At 33.8% G+C, this 18120-nt stretch overlaps 2 protein-coding genes and 1 long non-coding RNA gene across 3 annotated transcripts; all 3 read left to right on the forward strand.

Annotated features, from left to right (window-relative positions):
• The first annotated feature begins 522 nt into the window (after nucleotides 1-522).
• LOC104092671 (uncharacterized) lies at nucleotides 523-6310 on the forward strand. The gene is made up of 2 exons (XM_009598326.4): nucleotides 523-1022; nucleotides 5814-6310. Exons 1-2 carry the CDS (start codon nucleotides 831-833, stop codon nucleotides 6171-6173), a joined length of 552 nt encoding a protein of 183 aa, XP_009596621.1. The 5' UTR covers nucleotides 523-830; the 3' UTR covers nucleotides 6174-6310.
• Nucleotides 6311-9118: 2808 nt separating this feature from the next.
• On the forward strand, nucleotides 9119-10005 carry LOC104092673 (uncharacterized). The gene is made up of 2 exons (XR_004506111.2): nucleotides 9119-9375; nucleotides 9914-10005. It is a non-coding gene; the product is annotated as an uncharacterized lncRNA (long non-coding RNA).
• A 1739-nt stretch (nucleotides 10006-11744) lies between these two features.
• On the forward strand, nucleotides 11745-15406 carry LOC104092670 (2-methyl-6-phytyl-1,4-hydroquinone methyltransferase, chloroplastic-like). Its single transcript, XM_009598324.4, has 3 exons — nucleotides 11745-12547; nucleotides 13756-14062; nucleotides 14951-15406. Exons 1-3 carry the CDS (start codon nucleotides 12003-12005, stop codon nucleotides 15104-15106), a joined length of 1008 nt encoding a protein of 335 aa, XP_009596619.1. The 5' UTR covers nucleotides 11745-12002; the 3' UTR covers nucleotides 15107-15406.
• The last annotated feature ends 2714 nt before the right edge of the window (nucleotides 15407-18120 follow it).

The following is an 18120-nucleotide window of genomic DNA, read 5'->3' on the forward strand; positions in this document are numbered from 1 at the left end:
TTAATATATAGATAAGTATGCATAAAGACGGAACTACCTTTTCAAATATTTAATACACCAAACCAAACCGTCGACAAAAAATAATTCAGCATTACTAATACACCATATTCAATACTGTTTTTATACAGCCTACCAAACGACCTCTTAAAAATTAGATCTAATACATTGATAGAGCTTCAAACTTAGACACTATTTTTCATTTTAGCACCTTGTCTTCATAGACCACCTATTGAATATTTCATATTGTTTAAACTTAAAGGACAAAAACCATATTTGAATTTAACTTATATATACTATTCATTAATCTATCAGCTCGTAAAAATCCTTAATGTTATCTTCTATCTCAACATATTCCTAAGTAATTAAAAAGGTTCAAATATTCACCTCATATATAGTGAAAGCTATGTTAGTGTATATTTGGATTTTAATAATAAAATATTTTTAGTTATTTAGGGGCATATTTCAGGCTCAAATTTTTGTTTTATTAAAGTTTCTCGGTCACTAAATTAAAGTAATGTGTGCAAAAGGGGAAAAAATGGGCAACGTATGCATTATTCACCGATAATTATTATATTGGCTAGTTAAATATATTTAAAAAAAATACATTTAGATATAAAATAATCGTCTAGTCTCATCTCCTTCTCCTTTCTTTTCTTTGAATATATTTTTATCTCTAAAATTCCTATTCCTTCGTCAAAAAGGCAGTTCTCAGATCAAAAATCAATTATTCAACTTTATTTCCTCACCGATTAAATTATTGATCTTCGACTCTAATTCTGATAATCACGATCTGGATTTTTAATCCATTTTTTGGATCAGATCTATAAAGTATGGGAGGTTTCATATCGAGATTCTGGTTCATGATGTTTCCAGCAAAAGAGTACAAGATCGTTGTAGTTGGGTTGGATAACGCCGGTAAAACGACGACGCTTTACAAGTTGCATTTAGGAGAGGTGGTTACTACAAATCCTACTGTTGGTAGTAATGTTGAAGAGCTTGTTTATAAGAACATACGATTTGAGGTACAAATTCTATATCTGAAACTCTTAATTTATTTGATTTTTTCTTAGTTGTAGTTGGATTGGCTGAACCATTTTATCCTAATTTATGTGACATATTTTCCTTTAGTCTGTCCAAAAAAGAGATACCTTTCTATAGGTAGAAACAATATAATTTTAAACTTCTCATATTACCCTTAATGAGATAGATTTATAGCCACACAAATGTACATGGCAAAACTCCTACTTTTATCTTGAGTTATAATTGGATTAGTTAAGTTTTAGCATCAAGATTATGCGTGCAGTTATAGTATGAAATTGTTCTAATCTCTTTGTTTGAGTATGTCCTAAAAAATTAGAAATAATTTGACTTTAAACTTCTCATTATAGTCTGAATGATATAATTTATGGCCATACTAATGTTTATGATGTGTTTTGGACGGATCCAGGATTTAAATTCTATTCAGCTTTTAAAGTTTTTAGTATTGAACCTATTATATTTTTAAAGTTATGGGTTCATATCTACTATTTTTGTAATTTTAATAAATTTTTAATCCACGTCAAAAGTTGTGGGTTTAATTGAACCCGTCCGTAATACGCTAGGCCCGCCCTGGTTTTAGACGGCAAGTTTCAAAATTTTGTCTTTTTTTTTCAAACAACGTTCCCAACCAAAACTATCACATAAAATGGGATAGGGAGAGTATTTATGGAGAGCCATTAGTTTTGTATAAGGGTGGTGTCAAGACCAGCTTGCACAAGCTTTGGTTATTGCATTGGATATCTGTGTAATATTGGGAAGATGGAAAGAAATTTCCTAGCTTTTTCAGGTTCTCAAGTTCAAATCTCAGTGGAGGACAAAAAAATAATAGGTGATTTTCTTTCTATTTACCTAAGCTTGATAAGCGGAATTATCTAGTACTTGTGCTAGTGGGAGTGCTAGTGGGAGGTAGCAGGTACCCTGTAGAATAGTCAAGTTGTGCACAAGCTGGCCGGACACCACTGTCATAAAAAAGATTCCTGATCTTTTTAACATTTGTTAGGATTAGAGCCCTGGTTTCCCATAGGCTTCAATCCAACTATATTGGACCATGAGATCACACCCTTTAATGCTTGAAAAAGAATGAAATTGTTTAACAGATATAGTGCAGAAATGAATTGGTTAAATACATAGGAATAGTAATTGCAATTTGCGGAGATTTATTGGTATTGCCATTTAGTTTTACTTGTTTAGCTAGCAATGCATTCTCAGAAATAAATTAATTGACATTTGCTAACATGCTAAGGAGAAGGTTGTGGTTGCTAAGGGGGAGAGCTCATTTGCTCATGATCGTGATTAGCACTCATTGTTTAAAGAAGATATTTATCTTTATAACTGTTATTCTCCGGAATGGTGGTTAATGACAAGTTATTATTAGAAAAAATTTCCCGCAAAGAATTTGTGAGTATGTGAACGCGATCTCTATTGAATATAACCCTGAAACTAACCACATATTTCCTTTATAGAATGAGCCAGCAGCATGTTATGTGTCTTCCAATTTTGAATTATTTAAGAAATTATCTTTTATGGTATTCTAAGGTGTCTGTGTTAAGCTTGACGATTAAATTTTTCTTTTTTGTTTTGATATTGTTCTGATATTTCAAATTATACTTTGAGTGAGCATAGATTCTGAACAAGTCGGTATACATAGAAAAACAATTGAAGTTTGAGTTTTTGAGGAAGCTATCCTTTATTTGTTTATTGTGTAGATGAACATATGCTATTGGTACATGATGTTTATCCTTTATTTGTTTAAAGTGTCTGATATGCTGGAAGTAATTTTCCATGGAAAATGTTTTCTAGTTTTGGTTGGTGAGTAGGAAATAATTTTTGGCAAAAATATATATATCATTAACACAAAGGCAATGCTAATAATAATATTAGCAAATGAGAGAGTGTTTTGATGAAAAATATTTTGAGAAATTTTGCGTATGAAATATTAATAATAGTAGATACGTGCTACTTGGAGCAATTAATATGAAGTTAAAATTTAAGATAATGAATAGTTCTAAGTGTTGGAAATTTTTCCCCCCTCGTGATGGTGTAAATACCAAAAAATGACTTCCTCCTGAAAATGATTTTGGTCATGCCAAACGCACCATAAATACTCCTCTATTTCTCTTCATCTGTAACTTCTCATGCTCTCCATCTACCTCCTCCTCCTCATTTTTTATTCTAGCAGGCATATTTGTGGCATCACCCGTTCACTTGCAAACATGTTCCACACAATATATTATAACCTGTACGTAATCGTGTAATGGCGCAACAGTTAACATCCAAAATGGACCGGTGTCAATCTGCATAGAGTAGAATATTGTGACGTCAGTTATATCAGTGATTGGATGAGTTTAAGGAACTGTCTGTATGAAAACTCTTAGATTGGGTAATTGAATTTTCTGTGATAAGTGATCCTTCTAGTCCCATGTCTTGCTATTCAATCATTTTGCTGTCCGGTACAGTATATGAAATAAACAGATGGACGTCTAAGGTGCAATTTTATATTCATGATGAAGACTTGCGTAATCATCTTAGTTGTTCTTTTTCCTCACAATGGTGTTCTCCTTAAACAAATGGACACCTCTACAGTGTGGTTTTACACGATAAGATTCTCAATTGCAGTGGGTTATTGTGGTACCAATTATAGCTCCCATTTTTTCCAGCTATGTGCAGAGTGTTTTAATTATAGTTCTCTTTGTAAGACTAGGTACGGTTAGCTTTTGGACATGACGTACTGGAATTTATAACTCCATGAAATAGTTCTGCTGACTCTTAAAAAATGTGAAAAACTGTCTACAGCCCAAAACCTACTAACTTTTTTCATGACCAATTACTTCTTGTGCCTAATTGAGTATCTTATGCTGACTTGACAAGTTTAATTAAAGGAGAAGTAGTGAAGATATTCTTAGTTACATGTGTATGTATCAACCTTATCAGCTATTAACTTGAGCATCTCTGGCAACCTTTGAAGGCCACTAAATAGGTTTCACATTGGGCCAGTACCATTGAATTTTAATAAAATATACTGTGTTGCACCCCCACCATTGAATAAAATTGTTATATTGCTCAGATCTAGCGATGCTAGAGCCAAGAATATACTTCTGTTGAACCTCTTAATAACCAGAATAACAGAGAATATTTGTTTACTTGAAGCACAAAGTATCTGATTGATTTCAGGATGCATGACATGCTTTTGCTTCTAGCTGACACTTGAGGTAGGTTTATATCTAGTGCACATGGGTTTGTTACATTGAGTTTTTTGAAGTCTTGCTCTAGTTATTGTGCGCTATAAGGAGTATTTTCCTTTTGTTGTGGACTTGGCTAGGAACTCTTATGATCGACGGTATCTTGGCCATCAGTGGACCAATGATGAGAGAGAATTGTTCTGGGGTGAGTTTTTTAAGCAAACACTTTCTTCCTCTTGAAGCCAGGGAATTCTTTTAGTAACAAATTGAAGCATCTAGCTAACATTGTGAAAACACACTCGTTAGAAAAGAAAGTTTTTCAAGAAAAACTAGGGGAGGAGGGAGCATGGGAAATTGAGGGGGACGGGAACATCCTATGGAAAGAAACGTTAGGTTACATCAGTGTTATTAAAAGCGAGCGCTTCTGCGCTTTAAGCGAGAAGGGCGAGGTGCAACCCTTGCGCTTTTCTGCCCTAAAGCGAGGCATGGGTTAAAAACCACACACTTCAGGCCCAGAAGCGAGAAGGGAGAAGCGAGGCGAGCGAGAAACGCTCGCTTAAGCAAGGTCGACGGCTGCCTAGGGTTTTATTTTAAAAAATTTCAAATACACTCTTACGCGACTTCTCTTCCTAAACATCTGCTTCGAGTGGACTGCTGCTAGCCTTGCAACATCTCTTCCTCTTCTCTTGACTGTTGCGACTTCTTTCAAGGCAAGTTTCTCTTCTCTTTCTTCTCTTTCTTCTCTTCTCTTCCTCTTCTTTTCTCTGCTTACCTGCTTCCTCTTGACTCCTGTTCTCTTTTCTCTTCTTCTCTTTTTTTCTTCTTATTTTCTAAGTTTTTCAGTTCTTCAGACTTCCAACAATTATTTTCTTCTGCTCTTCTTTTTTCTCTGTTCTGCTCTGTTTTCTTTTAAACTCTGTTGACTGTTCTGCAATTTTTTCTCTGTTTTCCCTGGGTTTTTTTTTTTTGTGTGATTGTAGTAAATTCTGTCTTTTTATTCAATGGCACCAAGCCAAAACACTGGGTATTAAATATTTCAATGTCTTTTTGGTCATTATCTATGCCTTTTTAATATTTTTTATTTATGTATTAAATTGCGCTTCACATAAAAAAAGGGCGCGCTTCGCTTCACGCTTCTTGCTTCGGTGAAGCGAGGCCTCGTCGTTTTTTTCCGCTTCTCGCTCTCCAAAACACTTGGTTACATTAAAAGAGTAGAAAGTGAAGTGTTAGGTATGTTGTAAAGGTGTAGGACTTCGTCCTCAAGAATCTTGGCGGTGGAATGAAAAAGTTTATGATACATCCGAGCTCTTCTCCTTGATTGTTTTTTCTTTTCCCTGTCAACTAGCACAAGAATGCTTGAAACCATCATTGGCATTATCTGCTTATTTCTTCTCTGATAAGTGATATGTGCTCATAGTAAAATTTACTAGTATCCTTCTACTTTTTCCTTGTGTTTTCTCCATTGGCCGAGTGTATTGACAAAAGACTGCTGGTTAATTTCCATGTTGTTTTGCCTTCTTTTATATCTGGAGAAATGGATGAGAACAGGTCTGTGTATTATGACCTACTGTTTATCTTCTTTATTTCTATTTTCAGGTCTGGGATCTTGGTGGGCAAGAAAGACTGAGGACATCATGGGCAACTTACTATCGCGGAACTCATGCTGTCATTGCAGTTATTGATAGCACTGACAGAGCCAGGATTTCCATTATGAAGGACGAGTTGTTCAGGTTGCTCCCACACGAGGATCTGCAAAGTGCGGTTCTACTAGTCTTTGCGAACAAACAGGACCTTAAAGATGCCATGACCCCTGCAGAGATAACCGATGCGCTTTCTCTTCATAGCATCAAGAACCATGATTGGCATATTCAAGCCTGCAGTGCCTTGACTGGTGACGGTTTATACGATGGTTTAGGGTGGATTGCGCAGCGAGTTCCTGGTAAAGCACCAACCTAGACGTCGTTAGACAAAGGAATATGTGTTTTTTATGTTTTCACGAGATTAATATCAAACTTCATGCCCTTGATGTAAGTTTTTATGTCATGTATTTGATACTGTCATTGCATTTCCTTGAAGACCTACTGGATTTGGTACATCTGAGCCTTTCTTATAACTGTGATGACTGACTTACTGCTTCAAGGATAAAGGAATACAATATTTAAAGATTCTTACTTTAAATTTCTAGCTTTTGTTTGGGCAGTGAGAACTACAGCAATGTTTATATCAACTGGAAATAGAGCTGGCCCAAAATGAAGAATTAACTCAAATTGCCGCTCATCTATTCTCTTAAACTAAAAATAGCCGGCGAATGTATAATATATGTATAATTCATGTATAACATGTGTGCAATTGTGTATAATTTATGTATACCGGCTAAACAAAAGTAACCAGTAAATTTGATCAGCTATTTGTATAGCAATCTCGAAGCAAGGGAACTATTTTCCCTATGTAGATCGAGTGTATTCTTAGCAATGATATACATAAGATTTTACGTTACATTGCTGTTTTAAGACTTTACTAAATGTCCATTTTGCCTATGTAGATCGAGTGTCTTCTTTGTAAATGACGGTTGCTATATGATCTCTTTTAACTTTGAGAAATGAGATTTTCTGTATAAGGGGATCGTTTTTCTTATCTTAGCCTTCCGATTCTCATTTTATTCTTTGTTTGTTTGAATTCCTTGTGTCAGTTGCCAGTGCAATAGATGTTAAATTTGTAATTGTCCTTTAAGTATATTATTAAACAGTTTTGATTCTTTAAATTTTTAAAAGTGAATATTTTCTATTTCTTTACATATTTAATAAACTTGGACTGTCAAATTTAGTGAGAGCCATGAGAAAAGATTTATAAATAAATTCAATAATGTTCAATTTCTTCTTGGATTTCGATTTGTGGTGATTCAATAACTTTGATTTGTTGAACACCTTTCCGTATTTGAGCATTTAGCGAACTACGTTATAAACGATGAAAAATTGTAATGATTTCAATTGAACTACTAAAAAACGAAATATAATTTACGTCTAAAAATTAACTGAACTTGCAAAAATAATTTGAAAAGCAAAAAATAAAAAAAATAAAAAAAGGAAAGAAGAGGTTCGAGTTATGACAACGTGTTCGACAAAGCGGTGGATTGTAATGGCTGTTGCTACATGGCTTCAAGTGTCTTCCCCATGCACAAGTGTCATCTTCCCTTGATAATCCTTCATGCAAAAATATATTTTTTACTTTAATTAAAAAAAAATATTAAATATATAATATAAATTATTAATTTAAAATTAAATAATTTAAACGATTAGAATTTCAAACCCTAAATCTTGAATTCTCTGATTTCATATTGATAAATTCATTAAATATATATAGATATCAAATTCAGAACTCAACTATAGGCGCTTAAAGTTTTTAGACAAGTGAGAATTACTTAGTTGGTAAAATATCTCCACCCACGATCATTAGGTCCTGGGTTCAAGTCACGCTGGAGGAGAATTATGAAAACACTATAGATATTCCTAATTTAGAAGGGAATTTATAAAAAAAAAATATTATTATTCTAAAATCTAAAATCATAAAGTTAAAATTCTGACTCTGATTCTAAAAATATTTGATCATGAAGGATAATTGTGAAAAAACTATAGATATTCCTAATTTGGGAGGGAATTTATAAATAAAAAATATATATTATTATTCAAAAATCCAAAATCTTAAAGTTAAAATTCGGCTCCCCTTTTCAAAATATTTATACAAAGTATAGCTAAATAAAGTGATATACCAAAAACCAAACTATATCCGGAAACGCTTTGTCCGTTAATTTTCTCTCTTCTCCCCGCTTAAACAAAACAAGAAAAATACTACTACTACTACTGCAACTTAATAGGAGAAGAAATGTCTACTATAATGGCCATTTCACACAGTCTTCTGAAGAAGACAATCGCACTTTACCACTCAACGTATACAGCTCCATTAATAGTCAAGACTTTGAGAATAAACAAGAAGCAACACAATTACAGCCCAAATCTCATTTCCATTTCAGCTCATATGATCAGAGGCTACGGATCAATACAGCAAGCTACTATTGTGCCTCCTGCTGTTCCAGAATTTGATCCAATCCCACCGGAAAAGCCGGCTGAAAAGCCACCTCTATCAACTCCGAGTCCGGGCCCTGGTTTTCCGGGTCATGATCCACCAGGGCCAGACATGCCTGGGCCACCGCCGGAGATTTCTCCACCGGGTGGTCCAGATGTTATACCTCCGGCTGTTCCGGAGATTGTTCCTCCAGGTGGGCCGGATGTTATACCTCCGGTCATCCCGGAGATTGTTCCGCCCGGTGGACCGGATGTTATACCTCCAAAGCTGCCGGAACCTGGGTCGCCGTACCCGACGGATATTCCGCCGCCCTTTATCACTTTTGGGCCTGTTGTTTTTAGGGCAGGTGAAAGATTTTGATGTTAGTGAAGGCTGATGATGAAGACGTTTTTATGTTCTTTTGGCAAGTATAGTGTTTGTTTCACTGGGAATTTCTACACTTTAACTTCAAGTTCCTTTAGATTTTTGTATAGATTCTTCTTTACTTTTTTATATATATATTTAAACTTCACATCAAAGTAGTGACCTAACTTTATTTCTATCCATGAAACTCTTATTTACTAGAATAATTAAGTTGTGATCTATGTTAGAAATCATGTTTAAACCCTATATTACTTTCGATTTTACTTATTTTTTATGAACGCACTTCATTCTAGAGACAGGGAGACAGGGGACAACGGGTGATGGCAAGGAATTCAGGTTTGTGAAAAAACAGAATACTTGAGAATAATTTATTGATCTGATTATTTTAAATTCTTACAAAAAGAACTTACTAAGATAGTAAACTGATTTAACAAAAAAATTTTTATTCTTCACGCTCGAACTCGAACCTTTTACTTAAGGATTTAAGTAAAGTACATACCAATAATGTAAATAATTTTACACCATAATAATCTTAAACTGTAAAAAAAATCCACTTACAGTGACTACACCCCTTGCCCCCCTTGTATGTAATATATGTAATAAATATTAAAAAAAAGAACATTCAATCAGAGGCGGATGTAGCGTTTTGGCAACGCCGGCGGTGGGGATTCACCTTTTGTACCAGATTTTGATGCTATTCCACCCATAAGACCAGGTGATAATTAGATGTTCGATTCAGTTTGGATTTTTTATAGCCTATTTTATTATAGTGAATGTTTTCACATATATACAGAGTGCCCGCAGGATACCTAGAAGGTTAGCTATAACTTTTTGTATTAAGAATTTTATCAAATGCAACAACAACATACTTAATATTATCCCTCAACGTGGGGTCTAGGAGGATAGTGTGTACGTAAACCCTAACCCTACGGCCTACCTTGTGAGGATAGAGGAATAAAGAGGTTGTTTTCAATAAATTTTCGGCCCAAGAAAATATAAATATTAGATTAATGAAAATATAGACAAAAAATGACGAGTACCAAAAAAAATTATATATGATGTTGTAATCCTAACGATCGTAGATTTTAGAACTCAGTATTCAAATCCTGATTTTAATTCTAAATATGAGTTAATATATGAACACCGTGTCTGTCATAGAATTTAGAATTCATAGTATTGAAATCATGATTCAGATTCTAAATAAGAGTTAATATACGAACAAATAAATTAACACTACGTGTGTCTCTCTGCAGGTGAAGACCCTTCAACGCCATCGCCGTCACCAACTGCACCACGAAAAGACAGTCCAGAATTTTCTCAACTGCCAAACACTTCGCCGCCTAGCCGCGAAGCACCACGGCCGCCGACTTCGCCGCCGGGACAGCCGGAAGCGTTTCCACCGAAACCTCCGGAGCCTGAAGAGCAAATCAGTTCATCTAATATCAGATCTGAGTAGTTGAGTATTATTTAAGGATAAATATGTAAAGTCGAAGATTCAAGTTTCCATTTTATTAATGCTAGGAATGATCCTTTGGTTGTTTCCGCTTAAAAGTGTTATACTCCCTCTCTAACTTTGCTTGCCCTTTTTACTCGCCGTGAACTTAGTTTGACTAGCATAAAATTTAACAAAAAATAAAGATTTTTTGAATTTTTATTCTTAAACAATTTAAAAAGGGGCTAGAGTATTTGTATGGTTATAAAAGTTTTTTAATTAAGGGTAGAATTGTAAGTTTAAGCAAAATTATTTTTAAATTTTGAAAAGAATTATTCTTTTTGGAACATACCAAAAGATAATAAATTCACATAAACTGGAACGGAGGTAGTGCATAAATATAGCATGTATTTTACTATACAACCTCTAATAATGATTGCCTTTCAAAAAAAATTGAAAAATAAGTTAAAAAATGAGAAATTAGGGATAAGGGTAAAACAGAATTTTTTTTTTTAATCTTTTTTTTGATCTAGTATAGTAAACACGTAAAAATAAAGATATATTTTTAATATAATGAATAAGTAAAAGTGAACAGAGTGAATATGAGTTATCGTTTTTGAAGTCCCTTTAATTAAGGGGAATTAAATGCCATATTTTTGAATTATATACTCCTACTACAGTATTATTTATGGTCGCTCATTGAGATATTAACATTGGAAAAAAAAAATAGAGGTTAAATTTGGTGAGTTGAAATTTTACAAAATTTAGCGCATAATTTATTGTACTTTAATGTTATAACTTTTTTACTGAAATTTTATTAATCGCGCTTTATATCTCTATTATATAGAGTAGGCTTAAGCTACAATACTAAACATTTATTTTGAAAGTTCAATGCTACCAAACCTGCAATGCTATAAATACTTATTATTTGAGATTACCTGCAATTACATCGTAGAAATTTTTTATAGCAATGCATAAATATCAAACTCTAAAAAAATGTATTAGATGACAAAAAAAAACAAGAAGTATGACAATTATAATTTTATGTCCTTTGCAATCACTAGAAACAAATAAACGTGATCACATTTTCTTCCATTTTGAATTTTGTGGCTAACAAACGAGTGTTCACATCTTATGCATTTTAGCATAGACTCTGTGGCTCGCAGGACAGGTCGAGTCTCGTTTAGTTACACTCAGTTTCTCTCAAATAGCTATTTCTTTTCGCCATAGTTTATTGATCCATTCACTAGAAAGCAATTATTGCTTATTCATCTTTTTAAGAGAAATATCCAAATACAATGGGGTGCAAAGTTCGAAAGTCGACAGATTATCGTCGTGCCCCCTCTATCTTCTTCTACTTAATGCCATATTTTCATTTATAATAGAGTTCCAACGGCATCCAATTCACACATTACACGTTATGTGATTACCACTAGGCTATAGTCCTAAGAGTTTGTTTTGTATCTCATTATTATATAAATTTTACAAAAAAAATTTAAAAAAATTTAAATATATTTTGGCTTTAGGTCACAAAATATGTTGAGCCGCCCTGAATTTAATGCAAATTATTTGCAAATTTTAAAGTTGCTATTCTTTTTGGACGGAGAAAATAAATGGTGCTACACCAAGTGAGTAAAACAAAAGGTAAAACGGTGTCGTATTTAAATTTGTGGCTCTTGTTTTCTTGCGAGCTCTAATCGCAATCTCAATATGTGGTCGCGAAAAAAAGGCAATGCTCTGCCACTTCTACTACCTCTTCAGCTAACCAAATAACTATACAGAACTTTTTCTTTTTGTGCTATTTTTTTTCTTCTTCTCCTCCTCCAAATTTCAAAATTGATAAGCTTCTCTTCTGAAGCTTATCAAAAAAATATATGCAGTAAAAAATATAACATCAAAAATACATATCCATGGCTTCTTCAATACTAAGTGGAGCTGAAAATTTCAAGATTCTTAGTGGTATTTGTCCATCAGAATTACACATTAAGTGTTTTCCTCAAAAGGGTCTTGTAAATTACTCAAGAATTCCAAATACCAAATCAAGAACTCTAAGAACAAAATGCAGTGTATCATCTTCAAGACCAGCTTCACAACCAAGATTTATACAACACAAAAAAGAAGCATTTTGGTTTTACAGATTCTTATCTATAGTATATGACCATGTTATAAATCCAGGTCATTGGACTGAAGATATGAGAGATGAAGCACTTGAACCAGCTGAATTAAACAGTAGGCAATTGCAAGTTGTTGATGTTGGTGGTGGGACTGGATTTACTACTCTTGGTATTGTTAAACATGTTGATGCTAAGAATGTTACAATTATTGATCAATCACCTCATCAACTTGCTAAGGCTAGAGAAAAGGAACCTTTGAAAGAATGTAAGATATTGGAAGGAGATGCTGAGGATTTACCTTTTCCTACTGATACTTTTGATAGATATGTTTCTGCTGGAAGGTAATTTATCTACTTTGTTTTTGCTTCTTCCTTTTGTGACGTTAAGGATAAATCAAGTTATAGTTGTAACAGGAGAGGCGCAGCTAGAATTTGAAGTTTATGGATCTGAACATGCTGCGGAACACATAGCTTGTTTTAGTTATTGGATTTGAATTAAATATTTGTACGTATTTAATCCATAATTCAAATATAGAGTAAGTAAAAGCTACTAGGTTCGTCAAATCCATACCTAATATAAGAGGAGCAACCGACATTTGTAGTTTATGGGTTCTGAATTTACCGCGGAACCCATAGCTTGTCTTAGTTACTAAGTTCGCAATTAAATGTTTGTACATTATTGAATGGATTTTCAGTATAAACGTAAGGTCTAAGCAAAAACTATTGGGTTCGGTGTAACTAGTATTCTCAGATGCGGAGGATATGAAGTTTATAGATTATGAATTTGCCACGGAATCCATAACTCGTCTTAGTTACTTGGTACATAATTAAATATTTATACATATTCAATAAATTTTCTAATACAAATTCAACATTTAAGTAAAAATGAACTGGGTTCGGCCGAACCCGCACCTGATAGACTAGCTGTGCCTTTGAGTACTCTAGCTTCTCCCTGGTAATTGCTTACGGGTTGCAGGCGGTTCAACTCGAAAGGAGTTGGAATCAGATGGAAAAGTTAGGAACCATATAGGGACGAGTTTATGATTCAACTGTTGAGGCGTCTTTTGGGTTAAATTCCAAGGGGACAAAATTGTGAGGCCCAAAAGCCTTGACGTAGGCCAGAAAGGGGCGGCTCAAAATGGACAATGCCATGACAGTTGGGCATGGGCCGTCACAATAGTGCCATTCTGTTTCTGAAATGTCAATTTGTTCTATGTTATTCTCTATGTAATGCTGTTAAACAATTCATCGAGTTGAGGAGGAGTTTCTTTTTTACTCTTTCTCAAATGTTGAAATGCTGTTTAACATTCTATGTGCTTTTAATAGAAGACCATAAGTAAGATTATGCAGTTCAACTAGCTATGATTTTTCGGCCATGTGTATTGTTTTCTATGTTTCTGGCTTACAATTTGCATCACTATACTTCAGGCGTTTAACAAGTGTGTTATACTAGTTTCTTATTTATAAATTTTTGTCTATATTCATTCTTATTGTTGAAAAATGGCAAGTTCAAATACTTGAAGATGTAATAACATGATTGTATTTTCCAGCATTGAGTATTGGCCCGATCCACAGCGCGGTATCAAGGAAGCATACCGAGTACTGACCATAGGTGGTGTTGCCTGCTTAATAGGTCCTGTGTACCCGACGTTTTGGCTATCTCGTTTCTTTGCAGATATGTGGATGCTCTTTCCAAAAGAAGAGGAATATATAGAATGGTTCAAAAATGCTGGTTTCGCTCAAGTTAAACTCAAGAGGATTGGCCCAAAATGGTATCGTGGTGTCCGTCGCCATGGCTTGATCATGGGTTGTTCTGTGACTGGTGTCAAGCCATATTTTGGGGAATCTCCGTTGCAGGTATGGACTTCCATTCTTACTAAATTTGTGCTTTTGCTTAGAAAATGCCATATTTGAAGTTTCTGTGTTGGTCAATCTGTTTATAGGAAAAATGCTAAGTTCATCTCAGTTTATAGACACATTTTTCACTTTCAAACATCTCAGAATATTGGGTACATTATACAGATAGTACAAGTTCTTTAGAATTCATACTCATTGAGCAATTGAAATTTCAAGAATTAGGAAATCAATTACGCCTATTTGTGAAAATGCTTATAATACTGTTTTTCTAGTACTACCGATAACAGGTACAAGATTATCCTTTTTATATTTTCTCCATAGTCAAACTGCGTGACATAAATTGTGATACAATTCATTCGGTGGATGGTGACACATAAAATTCCTTTTACTCCCTATGTTTTATTCAATTTTCATGTTATCCTACTGTTGTTGGTATTGTTTCGTGTTACTGTTTTCTTTCCATGGTTTATGCACTATTGTTTTTTTTCTTCAACACATGACGTGACTATACTTCTCCTGAGCCGATGGTCCTAACGGAAACAGTCTCTCTACCTTCATAAGGTAGCGTTAAGGCTGCGTACACATTACCCTCTCCAGACATCAGTCATTTGTGAGATTACACTGGGTTTGTTGTTGTTGTTGTCCCTCTGTTTTATTTTATATGAACTTGATTGATTGGACACGAAGTTTAAAGAGAAATTGAAGACTTTTGAAACTTGTAGTTTTAAACATACCATATCATCTGTACGGGAGCCAATTTTTTGCTGTAATTTTATCTTTAAAAATTCACCTTATTTTTCAAGGCTGCTTACATTTTGAACTAACTGAACTATACTTTCTTACACCAATAGTTAATATTTCTCTGGTGCTGTATTATTTGTGTTGCAGCTCGGTCCGAAGGTTGAGGATGTGAGCAAGCCTGTAAACCCATTCGTATTTCTCGTGCGATTCCTCCTTGGCATAACTGCTGCAACTTATTACGTGCTCGTTCCAATATACATGTGGCTTAAGGATCAAATCACCCCAAAAGGTCAGCCGATCTGAACAATAAGAAGAACGTCAATCCAAAGAGAAGCTCTCCGCGCATTCTGTTTGAGAGTACACCAGTGACCACAAATCTATCACGGAACAAGAAAGTTTTTGGCGTCGTTGCAAGGGTGAATTTGTTGCTTTAGTTTGTTAGTTTTGCAGCCTTAGAAAGGGCCTTTTGTAAAGTTTAATTTCATGGTAAAACCTAGAAATCATTGTGACTATTTTCTAGTTGTATAATCTATCAGTCATGTTCTTTTATCATGAGTTGAGAAAACTCGTCGAAATAAATACTAGTAATACGTTATTTGTCAACATTGAGCAAGTTTTTACTATTTTACTCGAGCGAGTCCCTCATAATTGACGTTTTTGTTTATCCTCAAGCAACTTCAGAATGTGCTACGAGTTTAACTAACTCGGTATTTTTGACACGGATATATATATACTAGTCAATAGTACGCGCGCGTGGGTAAAAAGTTTCTAAAAAATTATAGAAATATTTTATTTGAATTATAAAATTAAAGTGTAAGTCTTGAAAATGAAGAATATTGAACTCAATAAGGGCAAATAGTTCCACAAAGAAGTTCTCAATGACGGTGAATATATTGAAAAAGAAAAAAATCATATATCAATATACAAAGATTAAACTATACTAATTTATCACGATTAAGTGGTAAAAAGGGTAAAAATATATATTAATTAACTGTAATTTAGTAATAATATTAAATATAAAGACAAGTATCATAAATATAACAAGTGTTGTAATAATATTATAAAGCGTATTATTTTATGCTTAATTTCCAGACTTATAGTAACTACGTAAAATGAAGTTTGTGTATACATAGACTAATGTAGAATATATGAATAATACTGTTTTAAAACAAAGGGGATCCTTTCCTTATTTGAGGTAAATTGCCAATTGAATTTAAACTCCTAAATATTAGGATCTAATTCAATAAGGAAAGATATAATAATCAAAATTTAGTTGATATAAAAGTTCTAAATATTAGGATAATAATTTAAATGACTATAAAAGTTCGTTTAAAAATTTATTCCAGTTTGATAATTTCATCACTCCTTATCATTCTTCCTTCTCAATTTCAGCATATAACCCTTAAAGATTAAGAGATTTACGATCTTAATTTTAAAATTCTAATTTAAGATTCCCACCAAAAAATAAATTAAGTTTATGAATGCAATAACGAACCAAGAAACTAAATCTTTGTGTCCATGGAGAACAAATTAAAAATTAGAATATCCATTCGATATTAAATATAAGTTTCCTACTTATTGTGAGCACCTAATTTTTGACCGTGCTTGAATATTTCCCGCTTCTCAGGCGTGTCCCCACACAACTTTTCTTTGTCCCCCACGCATGTCCCCACTTTACATTGTCCCCCGCGCGTGTCTCCACTCTACCTTGTCCCCCATGTTTGTCCCCTCCCCACCATACCTTGTCCCCCATTCTTTGTCTCCCACATGCTTTGTCCCCACACTTTGTCCATCACTTACAAAATCAGCCCCTATTTTCTGCTCAAAGGAGAAAGAAAAAGGAGCCCAAAAAATGGACCAAGAAATCAGTCAAAAACCAACAAAAAGACCTCCAAAAACCCAGCTCAAAAACAGCCGAAAATCAATCCAAAAACGGCTCCAAAAACACCTGAAAAATAGCCATTTTCCAGCAAAAATTTGCTGTAAAAATAGCCAAAAAAGGGGTGACGAAAAACAGTAAAAAAAAAAAAAAAAAAAAGCCTTTTGTCCCAACCAAAGAATCAGTCCAAAACCAGCCAAAAACTCCATTGAAAGCACCTTAAAACAATCCATATTTTTTACATAACGCAATATCATTTTTCAAGTTTGAGTTTTTATCGAAATCGTCGGTGTAGCTTCGTGGTCGAATTAGCGAGGTCGTGTGGTAGAACTCCGGTCAATGTCCTGCCCGCTTTCAAGCTTGTAGGCGTTTTTTTTTTCATTCTAATATGACGTTGAAGATTCATTAGTAACATGAAAGAAAATTTCTCCGTTGAGGTTTATCCTTCTACTCTCGTTTAAAGTTTTGATAACTACATATGTGAATATATCGTTTGAAGCATGAAATTTGTGAAGATTATTCAATATGATGTAGATTTTTGTCACTTGATTATCTTGTTAGCTAGTTTTGTCAAATATCTTGATTTTGTTCTACTGGCATAGTTCTTGAATATCTGGTCATAGTTAGTTTTTTTTTACTTGTAGTTAAAGTTTAAAAATTGCATGATAACTAGATAGTGTGTGGGTAGTATTTTAAAAGCAGGAGTTTTTTTAGACCATTTATTGAGTAGCTACATTATATACGCTAGGCTTTGGGCCACAATAATATCTGTCAGGCCCAATTTAATAAGAACAAAAGCTGAACCATTTTCCTCGATTATTCCATAACTTTTTGCTTCACAATACATCTCAAATGTAGTTTAGGAATAATTTATAAATGCGTTAGAATATTTTAGGCGTGTATTAATAAATAAATTATCGTTATTATGTATACATCCGTGTGACATAATTACGATTTCAAAAAGATTAAAGGCAAGGTATTCATTCACGCAACTTTTGACAAAACAATCTTAATAATTAATAAGGTGTTATTAGTTGTGTACACGTACTCGTGACATAATTTTGGCACAATAAATAAAACGAATTCACACACGCGATTTGTTTTCAAAGATAATTTTATATTTTAATAATAAAAGCGGACATAGATAAAATATGGAAACCAATAAATCACAATTTGTCCAAAATTAATTCAAGCCAATTTTAGTCAATAAAGCGACCGTGCTAGAACCACGGGACTCGGGGAATGCCTTACACCTTCTCCCCGGTCAACAGAATTCCTTACCCGAATTTTGTTTTGCAGACCAATAATAAAAGAGTCAAATCTTCCTTTGACTAAGGATTCAAACAAAAGGTGACTTGGAACACCAAAAAAAAATCAATTCCAAGTGGCGACTCTGTAAATAAAATAATCTCTATTCAAGTTTGTCACTTTAATTGAA

Source organism: Nicotiana tomentosiformis, chromosome 9 (genome assembly GCF_000390325.3).
Source record: "Nicotiana tomentosiformis chromosome 9, ASM39032v3, whole genome shotgun sequence".
In the NCBI taxonomy this organism is placed as follows: Eukaryota; Viridiplantae; Streptophyta; class Magnoliopsida; order Solanales; family Solanaceae; genus Nicotiana; species Nicotiana tomentosiformis.